At 49.5% G+C, this 14139-nt stretch overlaps 1 protein-coding gene across 4 annotated transcripts in view; it reads right to left on the reverse strand.

Annotated features, from left to right (window-relative positions):
• Nucleotides 1–12318: 12318 nt before the first annotated feature.
• The window catches only part of ATG16L1 (autophagy related 16 like 1), a 59071-nt gene continuing 57250 nt past the window's right edge, over nucleotides 12319–14139 (reverse strand). For all 4 annotated transcript variants that reach the window (XM_044289089.1, XM_044289088.1, XM_044289087.1 and 1 more), the window contains one exon: nucleotides 12319–13367. In XM_044289089.1, the coding sequence (XP_044145024.1) occupies nucleotides 13274–13367 (94 nt within the window). In that variant the 3' untranslated portion in view covers nucleotides 12319–13273. The remainder of the gene's footprint in view (nucleotides 13368–14139) is intronic.

Below are 14139 nucleotides of genomic sequence, written 5' to 3' on the forward strand. Positions count from 1 at the left end.
CAACAGCTGGAGGGCCACGAGTTTGACATCCCTGCTCTACTAGGTTTCAGTCCTTTTAACCCTAGAGGTCCTGCAGCCCCAAAAACAGACCTGAGAAGAAACGCTCCTGTCTCTGGAGAGGAAACAGGAAAGAACTGAGTGGTGGAAGGCAGTGGACCAATTTAAGATCTGTGAAGTTCCTGTTTCCTGTCCGGAAGGGGCAGGATCTCTCACAGGTGCTGTCATGGGGCGTAATGGAAAAGAGGTCTACACTTTTTTGACTTGCTGAAAAGAACCCTGTTCTGTGGTGAATAAGTGCTCTTGCCACCTGTAGCATCAGAAATGATAACGTCCAGGCATTTGGCAAAAAGTCTGCTGCCGGTAAAGGAGAGGGCTGTCAAGGTCCGTTTTAAAGAATTATCTGCTGCCCAGCAGGAGAGCCATAGGGTACAGTGAATAGCCACCAAAAGGGCTGACGAGCAGGCCATTAGTCTGGCCACGTCCAGAGAGGCTTCACAAATACAGGTCCTTCTCAAAAAATTAGCATATTGTGATAAAGTTCATTATTTTCTGTAATGTACTGATAAACATTAGACTTTCATATATTTTAGATTCATTACACACCAACTGAAGTAGTTCAAGCCTTTTATTGTTTTAATATTGATGATTTTGGCATACAGCTCATGAAAACCCAAATTTCCTATCTCAAAAAATTAGCATATTTCATCCGACCAATAAAATAAAAGTGTTTTTAATACAAAAAAGTCAACCTTCAAATAATTATGTTCAGTTCTGCACTCAATACTTGGTCAGGAATCCTTTTGCAGAAATGACTGCTTCAATGCGGCGTGGCATGGAGGCAATCAGCCTGTGGCACTGCTGAGGTGTTATGGAGGCCCAGGATGCTTTGATAGCGGCCTTAAGCTCATCCAGAGTGTTGGGTCTTGCGTCTCTCAACTTTCTCTTCCCAATATCCCACAGATTCTCTATGGGGTTTAGGTCAGGAGAGTTGGCAGGCCAATTGAGCACAGTAATACCATGGTCAGTAAACAATTTACCAGTGGTTTTGGCACTGTGAGCAGGTGCCAGGTCGTGCTGAAAAATGAAATCTTCATCTCCATAAAGCTTTTCATCAGATGGAAGCATGAAGTGCTCCAAAATCTCCTGATAGCTAGCTGCATTGACCCTGCCCTTGATAAAACACAGTGGACCAACACCAGCAGCTGACATGGCACCCCAGACCATCACTGACTGTGGGTACTTGACACTGGACTTCAGGCATTTTGGCATTTCCCTCTCCCCAGTCTTCCTCCAGACTCTGGCACCTTGATTTCCGAATGACATGCAACAGTCCAGTGCTGCTTCTCTGTAGCCCAGGTCAGGCGCTTCTGCCGCTGTTTCTGGTTCAAAAGTGGCTTGACCTGGGGAATGCGGCACCTGTAGCCCATTTCCTGCACACGCCTGTACACGGTGGCTCTGGATGTTTCTACTCCAGACTCAGTCCACTGCTTCCGCAGGTCCCCCAAGGTCTGGAATCGGTCCTTCTCCACAATCTTCCTCAGGGTCCGGTCACCTCTTCTCGTTGTGCAGCGTTTTCTGCCACACTTTTTCCTTCCCACAGACTTCCCACTGAGGTGCCTTGATACAGCACTCTGGGAACAGCCTATTCGTTCAGAAATTTCTTTCTGTGTCTTACCCTCTTGCTTGAGGGTGTCAATGATGGCCTTCTGGACAGCAGTCAGGTCGGCAGTCTTACCCATGATTGCGGTTTTGAGTAATGAACCAGGCTGGGAGTTTTTAAAAGCCTCAGGAATCTTTTGCAGGTGTTTAGAGTTAATTAGTTGATTCAGATGATTAGGTTAATAGCTCGTTTAGAGAACCTTTTCATGATATGCTAATTTTTTGAGATAGGAATTTTGGGTTTTCATGAGCTGTATGCCAAAATCATCAATATTAAAACAATAAAAGGCTTGAACTACTTCAGTTGGTGTGTAATGAATCTAAAATATATGAAAGTCTAATGTTTATCAGTACATTACAGAAAATAATGAACTTTATCACAATATGCTAATTTTTTGAGAAGGACCTGTATACGCACTGGCATGGGAGAGCTGCAGGGCAATGTCGGAAAGTTCCTCCGAGGAGAGACCCTGACGTAGTTTGTTTTCCCACTCACACATGTAGAGGCAAAAAACGGTCACAGTACTGTGCCCACTGCTTCAAAGGATGATTTTGCGAAAGATTCCAATTTTTTATCCCAGATATCAGAGAAGGAAGCCCCATCCACCATCGCCAAAGTGGTACGTTTTGCTAAACGGGATACTGGCGGGTCAACTATAGGCGAGGACAACCACTTCTAAGGCCTCTTTCACACTTGCGTTGTTAGTTGCCGGAAGTGCCCGCCGGATCCGTAACACCGCAAGTGAACTGAAAGCATTTGAAGACTGATCAGTCTTCAAAATGCATTCAGTGTTACTATGGCAGCCAGGACGCTATTAAAGTCCTGGTTGCCACAGTAGTAGTGGGGAGCAGTATACTTACCGCCCGTGCGGCTCCCAGGGCGCTCCAGAATGATGTCAGAGCGCCCCATGCGCATGGATCACATGCGTGTGGGGCGCCCTGACGTCACTCTGAAGCGCCCCGGGAGCCGCACGGACGGTAAGTATACTGCTCCCCACTACACTTTACCATGGCAAACAGGACTTTAGCGTCCTGGCAGCCATGGTAACAATTCAGAAAAAGCTAAACGGCGGATCCGGTAATGCGCCGAAACAACGTTTAGCTTAAGGCCGGATCCGGATTAATGCCTTTCAATGGGCATTAATTCCGGATCCGGCCTTGCGGCAAGTGTTTAGGATTTTTGGCCGGAGCAAAAAGCGCAGCATGCTGCGGTATTTTCTCCGGCCAAAAAACTTTCCGGTCCTGAACTGAAGACATCCTGATGCATCCTGAACGGATTTCTCTCCATTCAGAATGCATTGGGATAATCCCGATCAGGATTTTTCCGGCATAGAGCCCCGACGATGGAACTCTATGCCGGAAAAGAAAAGGAGATTTTTGTGAAACTCACCTGTAAAATCTTTTTCTCGTCTTTTCCATTGGGGGACACAGACCATGTCTTTGACCATGGGTATAGCTTAGAGGTATTAGTAGGAGGGACACTATGCAAATGAAAGAGCTCCTCCTCCTCGGGCTATACCCCCAGACTCCACCAGGAGGAACTCAGGCGTTGCACAAGCAGTAGGAGAAGGAGCAAGAAAAAATCATGGAAACCATCGGACCAAGCCATAAGGTCCAACCAGAAACAGAAAAACTGAACTAAAGACCCCTCCTGCAACAGGAATAATGGGTGGGAGCTGTGTCCCCCAATGGAAAAGACGAGAAAAAGATTTTACAGGTGAGTTTCACAAAAATCTCCTTTTCTCGTGCTTTTTTCCATTGGGGGACACAGACCATGGGACGTCCAAAAGCAGTCCATGGGGTGGGAAAAAATATCAGCACCGCCAGGAGGAACGCCCCAACGGTCAAACAGGAACCACAGCCTGCAAAACCCTGCGGCCAAAGCCGCATCAGCCGAAGCCAGTGAATGCAACTGACAAAAATTTGCAAAGGTATGCAAGGACGACCAGGTGGCCGCCGTACACAGCTGAGACGCAGAGGCACGACTGCGTCTTGCCCAGGAAGCCCCCTCCGCCCCAATGGAGTGAGCGGCAATTCTAGCCGGGGGAACTCCACCACAAGCGTGACAAGCCGCGGAAATAGCCAAGCAGATCCAGAGCGCCAAGAACGGCGGACGGAAGCAGTAGCCGCGAGACACACCTTCAGGACCCGTACAACATCCAGGGAATGCAGAGTGCGTTCCTTGGGGTTAGCCGGAGAAGGACAAAAGGAAGGCAGGACAAGATCCTCATCAAGGCGGAAGGGAGAGACCACCCTGGGCAAAAAGAAGGGGACTGGACGGAGCACAACTTAATCCTGGAGGAAAACCATTAAGGCTCCTGACAGGAAAGAGCGGCCAGCTTCGACACCAGTCTGACCTAAAAGCTCGTGATGGGACGTGAACTCACAGCCACTGCATAATAGCCCAGAACTTTAATCACTACGCTATGTAGCTGTATCAGAAGCTATGGTCACAAGGAAGTCCAGATGAGAACAGTCAGAGAGACCCTCCTCAAAGGCTCGAAGGGAGCCGACTGCAGAGCGCGCAGAACCAAATTGAGATCCCAAGGAGACAAAGGGGGAACATACGGGGAACCGAATGCGCCACCCCCGAAGAAAGGTCACCACCGGACCCTTAAGAGCAAGGGACCTCTGACGGCCTGCGCCGAAACCTGACCTTACAGGGAACTAAGCGACAGTCCCTGCACAAGCCCAGACTGAAGAAAAGACAGTACCATCAAGATGGAAAACCGAAGGGGAGGGAACCCCGAACCCTCAAAAAAGGATAGGAAGGCCATCCAGGTACGATAGTAAATCCGGGAGGAAGAAGACTTCCCCGGACTGATCATGGTCCTAACCACTGAATCCGAGAACCCCATCTTTATCAGGATGGCGGTTTCAACAGTCACGCCGGTAAACGAAGAGACCGCAAATTCCGGTGGAAGAACTGGCCCTGAGACAGTAAGTCCTGTCCGTCGGGAAGAGGCCATGGGGCGTCCGCCAGCAACCGAGCCACGTCCGAAAAACCACGCGCGGCGAGGCCACTCTGGGGTGATGAGAACGGTCGGAGTCCCTTCCGCCTCGAACTGGCGTAGACCCTTTGGCAGGAGAGGAAAACAGAGGAGGCTGAAGTCCTGCCACGGAGACACCTGCGCATCCATCCGTACGCCTCCGGATCTCGGGCGCGAGCCAGGACCACTGGGATCTTGTTGTTGAACCCGGACGCCATTAAGTCCACATCCGGACGGTCCCATCTGTGGCAGATTTCTTCGAACCCTTCTGGATGCAGAGACCACTCGCTTGGATCCACCGTGTTGTGGCTTAGAAAGTCCGCTGTCCAGTCGTCCATTCCTGGAATGCAAACTGCTGACAACACCGGAACGTGAGTCTCCGCCCACGTCAGAATTCACTTCACCTCCTGCATCACCATCCGGCTGCGGGTCCCGTCCTGATGGTCGATATAGGCCACGGCCGCGGCATTGCCCGTTTGAACCCGCACTGGGAGGCCCGCAAGGAGAGAGGTCCAATAGAGAGAGAGCGGAAAAAATCGCCCTCAATTCCAGAAAGTTGATTGGAAGGCGAGACTCTGCCGCCGGCCAAATTCCTTGAACCGTGCGAGACTGGAAAACGCCCCCCCAACCCAGGATGCTGGCATCGGTGGCGGCGATCGTCCAGGAGAATGCGAGAAAGGAACTCCCCGACCTCAGGTTCTTTGGGAACAGCCACCAAGGGAGAACTGCCCGAACCCGCTGAAAGGTAAAGGATCTCCTGTTGCGCCAGGCGAGTGTGAAACTGGGCATATGGAAAGGCCTCGAAAGAGGCTACCATAAGACCCAGGACCTGCAAGTATTCCCGAATGGAGAGGCACGGGGAGCGCAGCAGATGCGACACTGCCCCCTGGACCTGGGAGGACTTGAAGGCTGGTAGAATACTTTGGCAGCCGAGGTGTCCAAAATCACCCTCCGGAAGGAGAGCCTCTGGGACAGGAAGAGGCAGGAGTTTGGGAAAGTTACCAGGCAGCCGAACCGTTCCAGGGTCTGAACAGTGATCCGGACGCTGTCCGTGGTCTGCGGTAGAGAGGGGGGCCTCTATCCGGATATCGTCCCGACAGGGCAGCAAAGGAATGCCCCTGGTACGAAGAAGCGCCATGAGCGGTCCAGGACCGTGGCAAGGACCCGCGGGGTGGTCGCCAACCCGAAGGAAGGGCGACAAACTGACAGTGTCGACCCATAATGGCGAAGCGCAGGAATCGATGGTGGGATTCCGCAATCGGGACATGTGATAGGCCTAGGAGCAGCAGGGCGGGCTGACTGGGCCCTCTAGTGCCGGGAAGGCTGGTGCAAAGGAAGGCCTCTTTGCGGGCGACCTGAGACCCCCGGCGGAGGAAGCAGGCGACGGCCTACCAGATGAGAAACGGCAAAAGGCATGCAGAGACGAACTCGTCCAGCTGATCCCCACAAGGCCTGGAAACCCCAAAGGGGAGATTAGCAAGGGAACGCTTGGTGGAGGCGTCAGCGTCCCACACCTTCAATCAGATCTCTTCGCGCTGAGTGACAGAGATGGCCAACCTGCGGGCAAAGAGGGAAACAATGTCCCTAGAAGCTTCGCAAAGAATGTTAGAAGCCTGAGACATCTGGAGAACCAACTCCAGTGTGTTAGTAGCCGCATCTCGTACCGCCAGTTCCTGGTGGTGGTGTTGTAACCACACCGAGAGGGCACTGGCTACCCCTGCTGAGTGAAAGGTAGGTCACAGGGACGCGCTGCCAGCGAAAAAAGGACCTGGAAGAGAGTCTATGCGTCTGTCTACAGCATCCTGGAAAGAGGAACTGACTAAGTCAGGAAGGGCCACATAATTGGCTAATCCGGCCATCGGAGGATCCACCTTAGGGGGAGGAGACACCTCTCCTCGCCGTCAGCAGGGAAAGGAAAGTATATTCATGCGCTGGGTGGTCGAGAACCTTATTAAGACCACCCCAGGCCCTGGACATGACCGCGGAAAAATCCCTCATGGACCGGGAACATGGTAGTCTCCGACTGCCTGGACGGAAAAAGGGGGAACTCCTGACCAGTGGAAGGAGGAGAATCCCCTTGGAGAATAAAGGTGTCTCGGACAGTCACCACTAAGTCAGCCACCCTGGTGGAGAGCTTAGGCGAGGGGTCCCGCTCCATGACCTAATCAGAGCCGGAAATTCTCCTTCAGACTTGCGCTCCCTAAGGGAGGGGAGAGTCGCCCGAACGCGCCTCTAGACGAGGGGGGGGGGGGGGGGAGAGCCAGAGCCATCCGAGGAGGGATGCTGCTGCTCACGCTCCATGTTAGTATTCGGGCGTCTTCTGTGGAAAACCACTTAGAGAGGTGGTTGGCGTCACAGGATTTGAAAATGCCCTATAGTCCAAAAAGGACGTGGCTCGTCCGAGCCGGATAATTCTCCTTCGGAGTACTCTCCCTAGGGAGGGGGAAGAGCAGTCCGCAAGCGCCACCGGCGAGGTGAGGGGGGTGGAGAGACAGAGACATCCGAGGTGGGATGCTGCCGCTCACGCTGCCTCTTCGTAGTCAGTCACCCACTGTGGGGACCACTGAGAGAGATGGAGTCGTTAGCGCCACAGGATTAAAGGACATGGTTGCCTTGGTGACTAAGACCAATTTAGCGGCCGCGCTGGACATGGCAGATGCCCAAGCGGGGACCGCAGGCCCCCAGGGACGTGGAGGTGGGGTGGAGGAGGGGGGTAAGGCAGGGATGCAGGTAATACTTATCTGCACCTGCAGAACTTCTCCCTCGACTCCAGGACCAGCAGGGATGCACCTCATCAGGCTTCTGACTCCTTGTCCAGGAGTGCAGTGTTCTGGTGGAGGGTGGCAGCAGGAGACCCAGTAGCTGGTGGGATACCGGAGCTGCAGGTCGAGCCCGGATCCACTTGTCTTCTTTGGGGGGCAATGGAGGCAGCCAGGCAGCGTCCAAGGACGGCAGCGGGCATTCCACGGGGGACCAGGAAGGCGCCATGCCGACCTGTGTCCCCATCTAGAATAATATAAACAATTTTTGAAGGCTGAAAGGGGCTTTGAACTCAGAAAGCCTGGACATGGGGCAACAGCAGCAGTACCACTGAGCTACCAGCTTGCCTGGCACAAAACGGAGTAGAGTGATGAGGAGCTGCACGGCCATGAGCAAACAGAGTCTCCGGTGTAAGGAGAGTCAGAGCGGCATGCCGAGGCTCCGCCTCCCCTAACGCGTCATTATGGCGCGAAAATAAGCGCGCGCGCGAAAAATAAGCGCGCACGAAAATATGTCGCGCGAAAATATGCGCGCGCGCGAAAATATGCGCGAAAATAAGCGCACCACGTGGAGGAGCGGCCTGCCGGCGGGCGCTGAGGGAGCGCAGCAGCCAAGGCCCGACGAGAGAAGCGCTGAAGCCCACAGTTTAAGGGGAAGAGATGCCAGTACTCCAGTGCCAAAATGAAGAAAGTGCCCCATCAGGATCCTTCTTCAAGCTCACCCAGGTAGCCACAAACAGACACAGAGGGAGGGGGAGGGACTGGGCAATACTTATCTGCTCAGCATGCTCCCTCGATGTCCAGACCAGCAGGGATGCGCCTCTTCAGACTTCTGACTCCAATCCAGGAGAACAGTGCTCTGGAGGAGGGTAGGCAGCAGGCGTCCCAGCAGCTGGTGGGATGCCGGAGCTAACAGGTCGAGCCCGGATCCACTTATCTTCTTGGGGGGAAATGGAGGCAGCCAGGCAACGTCCCAAAGACGGCGGCGGGCACTCCACGGGGGACCAGGAAGGCGCCATGCTGACCTGTGTCCCCATCTAGAATAAAAATAACAAAAAGGAGTAGAATCAGAGAGTGTCAACCTCCTTCACCAGACACTAAGCAAAGACTGAGTTCCTCCTGGTGGAGTCTGGGGGTATAGCCCGAGGAGGAGGAGCTCTTTCATTTGCATAGTGTCCCTCCTACTAATACCTCTAAGCTATACCCATGGTCAAAGACATGGTCTGTGTCCCCCAATGGAAAAAAGCACGAGAAATACGCAAGTGTGAAAGAGCTCTTAGTCAAATCCCCCTTAAATGGGTAAAGGACGTCTAAGCATTTTGGTAAGGCAAAGCGTCTATCAGGAAAATTCTACTCCTTGTAAAAAGAGGAATCAAAATCCTGGTGGTTGGGGAAACACCAGGATCTGAATCTGAAAACCTTTCCTCGGATCATGCCTCTTCCAAGGAGGACACGGAGTGAGACTCTCTGGGAGGTGGCAGAGAGAAAGAGAAAACGGGGGATGCAGACACCCTTCTGGGGAGGGTGGTCTGGCCCGTTTAGCGGGATGGCCACAATGGGAATTAGCCCCAGGATCCCCAGTCGGACTGGTCAGAAGACAGCCTTCCGGACAAACACCCCAGTATTTCCACAATGGTTTTGTTGGTATAGGAGACGTCCTGTACCTTCCTTGACAGGGAGCTTGCCCACTCCAGCTCTACCATAGGCTGGGCAGTAGGGGCGACTGGGTCAGGGTCATAGCCACTTAGCAGAGCATGAAGAGAAGAGGGGATCTAACTAACTGAATGGAAATTTTAAGGGACAAGAAGCACAAGCTAAATGGCGCACAGAAGTGAGCGCCTGGGCTCGGACATAGAGAGTACCCTGTAGTGACAGGTAGGAGGATGAGTGGGGTAGGTTAAACCCTGTAGGAAGGGGAGACCGAGCTTATCCGGCCTGTGTTCCTCAATGCAGCTTGTCCGGAGGTGCCTTGAGCCAGAGTCCTGCAGAGGTCCTCTTGAAACAGAAGGTGGGCAGAGCCAGAAAAGGCACTAAGATTCGCGCCAGGATACAGATGGAAAGGGAGCAGGGGAGACCTTCCTGCCCCGCCCCCAAAATGGAGTTGGTCCCCAGTGAAAACGCAAGGAAGCGCAGGCCTGATCCTTCGTTCCCTGCTAAAGAGGCCTCCGTGCCTTAGTCCCTGTAGGAAAGGTATAGCTGAATGGAGGAGCTCACACTTTTGTGCTTAGCGTCGACCTCCTAGTGGCAGCAGCTATACCCATGGTCAAGCCTGTGTCCCCCAATGATACAGATGAGAAAAGTGCGGATCAGACACAGATACAAAATACGGTTATTTGCATGAGGCCTTCCTTATACAGACATTTAGGGGGGGGCAATTGATCAAACTAGTGTAAAGTAGAACTGGCTTAGTTTCCCATAGCAACCAGTCAGATTCCACCTTTCGTTTTCCAAAGGAGCTGTGAAAAACGAAAGGTGGAATCTGATTGGTTGCTATGGGCAACTAAGCCAGTTCTACTTTACACCAGTTTGATAAATCTCCCCCTTAGGTTAACTGCACAAGTACAAGTTTATGTGCAGAAAACAGACATGAAATCTTCAACAAAAGTGCGCACACACACTAAAAAATAAAAAGCTCATAAATCTGCACTATTTATCGCCTTTTTGGTGCATTCTTTGTGTAGTTTTTTTTTAATGCGGGTTTTGGTGCGGATCCGATTCAGATTTACTGCAGATTTCACTCCGCCATTTAAAAGGGTGAAATCTGCACAAGAAAAACTCAACAATTGACACGCTGCAGATTTCAAAATCCACAGTTAGGTCGATTTGTCCATCTAAGAAAAAAGGTGTGCCTGAGACTTGTCTAAGCTCATTCACTTTGCTGGTACTGTATTATGCTGTAGTTTTCTGCACAACATTAGCTTGGAAAAAGGTATTCCGCCCAGACGCGTTTCGAGATAGCTTATCTCTTCCTCAGTGGAGAATAGGAAAAACCCTGTTCTCTATACAGAGCTTTGAGGATACAATCCTGATTACTCCTACTGGGACACAGCTTTTACCATCTCCACTGGGACTCACCCATATGATATGGGCTTGTTACACTGGGACTTTAATTGTGAGAAACATCTAGGTCTCCAGAAAAATCGAGTAATTATCGATTAAGGATATTGTTTTTTAGTTGCTTTTTAATTTTATGCATGTATTTTACCTTCTTGATTTTATTAGATTGATCCATTATGGTCGATTTTTTTATAATCGATATCCATCGATAATATTGCATTTTGATTTATTTTATTTGATTGTATCTGAATAAACTAGTTTGGATCCACATCCTCTGGGTGTTTTGAGTGCCGGTCCAAATCACTTATCAATTTACCCAACTTGTGCTTGAAACACTTTAAATGCCATTGCGCCTAAATCAAGGCACAATTGCTGTTTCTCTGCTGCCCTCTTCATTTTCCAAGAGAAGAGGGAGTGGCAAGAGTGGGTCCAGCGGGCCCAGCCTATTTTTCTCCTTTAAAGGGGTTTTCCCATCATATACCATTGGGGCATATCGCTAGGACGCTACAACGAGAACAGAGCGGGAAAATGAATAGAGGGGCACACTGCGCATGCACAGCCGCCTTCCATTTAGTTCAATAGCTGAGCCATATTTCCGTCAGACCATAGAAATGAATGGGAGCAGGGGCCGTGATTGCGTGGTGCGCTCCTATTCACTGGTATGGGAGCAGCTGGGAGGAGCGCTTGGTGGTGGACGGACCCCAACTCCAGCCACAGCTCTCCCCACTCCGTTCTCATTGTAGGTGCGGCCCTATCAGACAAGCGGGGCATATCCTAGCAATATGCCCCCATTGTATGTGATGGGAATACCCCTTTAGGTCACTTTTTTGCCGTGAAAGACGACTACAATCTATGTCAGTACAGAGTTGTGTAGAGTTCCGTTTAGGTGCATAGACTTCCAGGGGGATGAGCCCAATTTACGACAAATCACGCGCCTAATTTACGGCACATCCTCCGGCAGTGCACAAGGATATCATAGAGCAGTGTAACACTTCTATGATAAATTCGCCCCATGTGTGTAACCACCCTAACTGAAACACATTAAGATTTGTACAGATCTCATGGACTTGGCTTATGATTTTAATTTGGCAAAAGGAAACTTGATGTAAGAGAAAGTAGGAACAGAGCTGAATTGCTGGACTTTTCACCAATCGTTCACATGAAAACTGAAAAGTAAAACAATGCAACACTGCGCAGCCGGGCTGTATAAAATCTATAATAGCAGGAAACGGGACTGCTATAACACTGCTGCGATATTTATGTGGTTAAGCGCCAGTTGAGAACATTGCATTAAACTGAAAAGTGCAAAACAAGTTAAACTGAAAGCCGAAAACTTACAATGAACAGAGAAGCAATGTGAAATAAAACCTTGAGCACTGATGCTAGGTGATGCCGTGTTGGTAGAAAAAGCCCATGACCATCTTACTATTGAAGGGAACGTCCCATCTAGAACATTTATGGCATATCGATAGGCATCCTCTCCATTTCATGATATGGGACTTCTGAAAATAGCCAAGCGAGCATGCTCGGCTATTTTCGGAAATCCCATACCCGTAAAGAGAGGTGGTGGCTGCACATGCGTGTGGTTTGCTCTTCATTCACTTCAGGGCCCAGTTCTTGAGACAGGAGCACATCCCAGAGATGGGACCAGTACCTATCTGATACTTATGGCACGTCCTATCAATTTGCCATAACGTTGCAGATGGGATTTCCAATTTAAACTTAAAGTAGCTGGAAAAGTTGCTGTGCCCTGGATATAGAATAGCCTTAAATAGTTCACTTCCCATGAAAAATAAAAAAAATTAAGAAAAAATACGCAAATATTCTGTTTCTATTTAAAAAACAAAAAACAATTTGTTGTGGAAGTTGTGAATTACAATTCCTTTAATCAAGAATTCTTTTCATTTCAACTTCCCAATCAGAATTCTGCAGGACCAAAAGTGAAAGACAGAGAAACAACCAATTAGACACGATGCTAAGGGGTTACTAGCATTATAGTTGATTTTGGGCTCATCAATTTTCAGATCTTCCTCCAGAACTTGTCTCGCTTTCTATCTGCAAGTTTAGGCTGCCATTTCCAGGACCACAGACATGGATTATCGTAGCTTGCTACTAGACTGCTCAAAAAGCAAGATATTTCTTCGGTTCTATGGCTGACGGATTAAAGGGATTTTTGACACATATCCTAAAGTGCCTTTCATGTTGGAAAACTTAACATTAAAAACAGGTTCCATTGGCATTGAAAGAAAATATGAAATATAACGCAAAATGAGTGTATCTGCTAATTAAAACCCACATCCATCAGTACAGAAGACGACATTCGCAACCATTCATTCATTCTAAAACCGTTACTTTTCCCATAAACAAAAACAGGGATCTTACAGAAAAAAAACGGTGCAAAAATAAACTGAAGGCATTAAATAGGTTCCTACATCAACCAATCGGATTCAATCTTTGGAATCTGACTGGGTCCTATGAGCAAAGCCTTCACTCTGCATAATTCTTTAACATCACCCACAACCCCCCCAGGTTGTAAAATTCAAGATATATTATTTTATATATATACTGTTTTCATTTAGCAGTCTTTACAGATCTTTACACAGAAGGCGTCCTTGTTTTTAAGCGCATAATGTCTCCTTCATTTCACAGCGATGAGGGCCCCTACAGGGCTAGCACAATCTCATGGTCTGCACATTAAATATTTTCTGAGTCTAATCGCTCGTAAGTAGAACTGTGCGCCGTTAACAAACTGAACAGCTGAGAGCCATTTGTCAGCAGTGCAGGCTTTGTCTTTGGGTAAGAAAGCACTCAAAAGTCCGACCACAATACGCCTTTGCTTCCTTTGTCCACACTCACTACGTAGGCACCAGAGGGAGACCAGGCAACGGCATTAATACTGGAACTGTAAGGAAGAAGAGGACAGTCAGCAACAATACATGAAATGTTCACAAGAAAAAAGTCCTTCGGTTTGACAATCTATAGCTGTTTTCACACCTAAACTCCAAAATATTTCCGGATTATCAGGTCCAGAAATTTACCAGAGTTGGCCTTTCACACATGTAGCCATCACCCTGGAGATGTTCCATGTCGGGTACGTTCTCACTACAGAGGAAATGTTCCAGGTGCCTAGACAAGGGGCAGGAACTTTAGGCATGGCCACTGATTTTCTGGAACATTTACTGCTGTTTTCACACATGCGCTCACTAGTTAGTACTAGTTCTCTGGGGAGAAAAAGTCTGAAAGTCCAGGACAGGTATTGCAGATGTTTGCATTCACACATTTAGCCCCTCCTGGGTAAACTCCAGAATATTTCCGATTAATCATGTCCGGAGATTTACCAGAGTTGGCCTTTTATACAAGTAGCCATCACCCCGGAGATGTTCCATGTTGGGTGCATTCTCATTACAGCGGAAATGTTCCAGGTCCATACTGAGCACATGTGTGGAAACAGCAGTAACTGTTCCACAAAATCACTCGGACAAAACCTGGACTTAGTCCTAGGGCTCTGGAGAGAACAAAGCCCCATTCACACTTAAAGTGGAATCCAGACATTTTCTGGAGAGCTGTATACGTGAATGTCTCAGACTTTACCCAGAATTTTTCTCCCCAGAGCCCTAGTACTAACTGCAGGGTCTGTCCGAGTGAGCTTGTGTGAAAACAGCAGTAAATGTTCC

This window comes from Bufo gargarizans, chromosome 4, assembly GCF_014858855.1.
Source record: "Bufo gargarizans isolate SCDJY-AF-19 chromosome 4, ASM1485885v1, whole genome shotgun sequence".
NCBI lineage: Eukaryota > Metazoa > Chordata > Amphibia > Anura > Bufonidae > Bufo > Bufo gargarizans.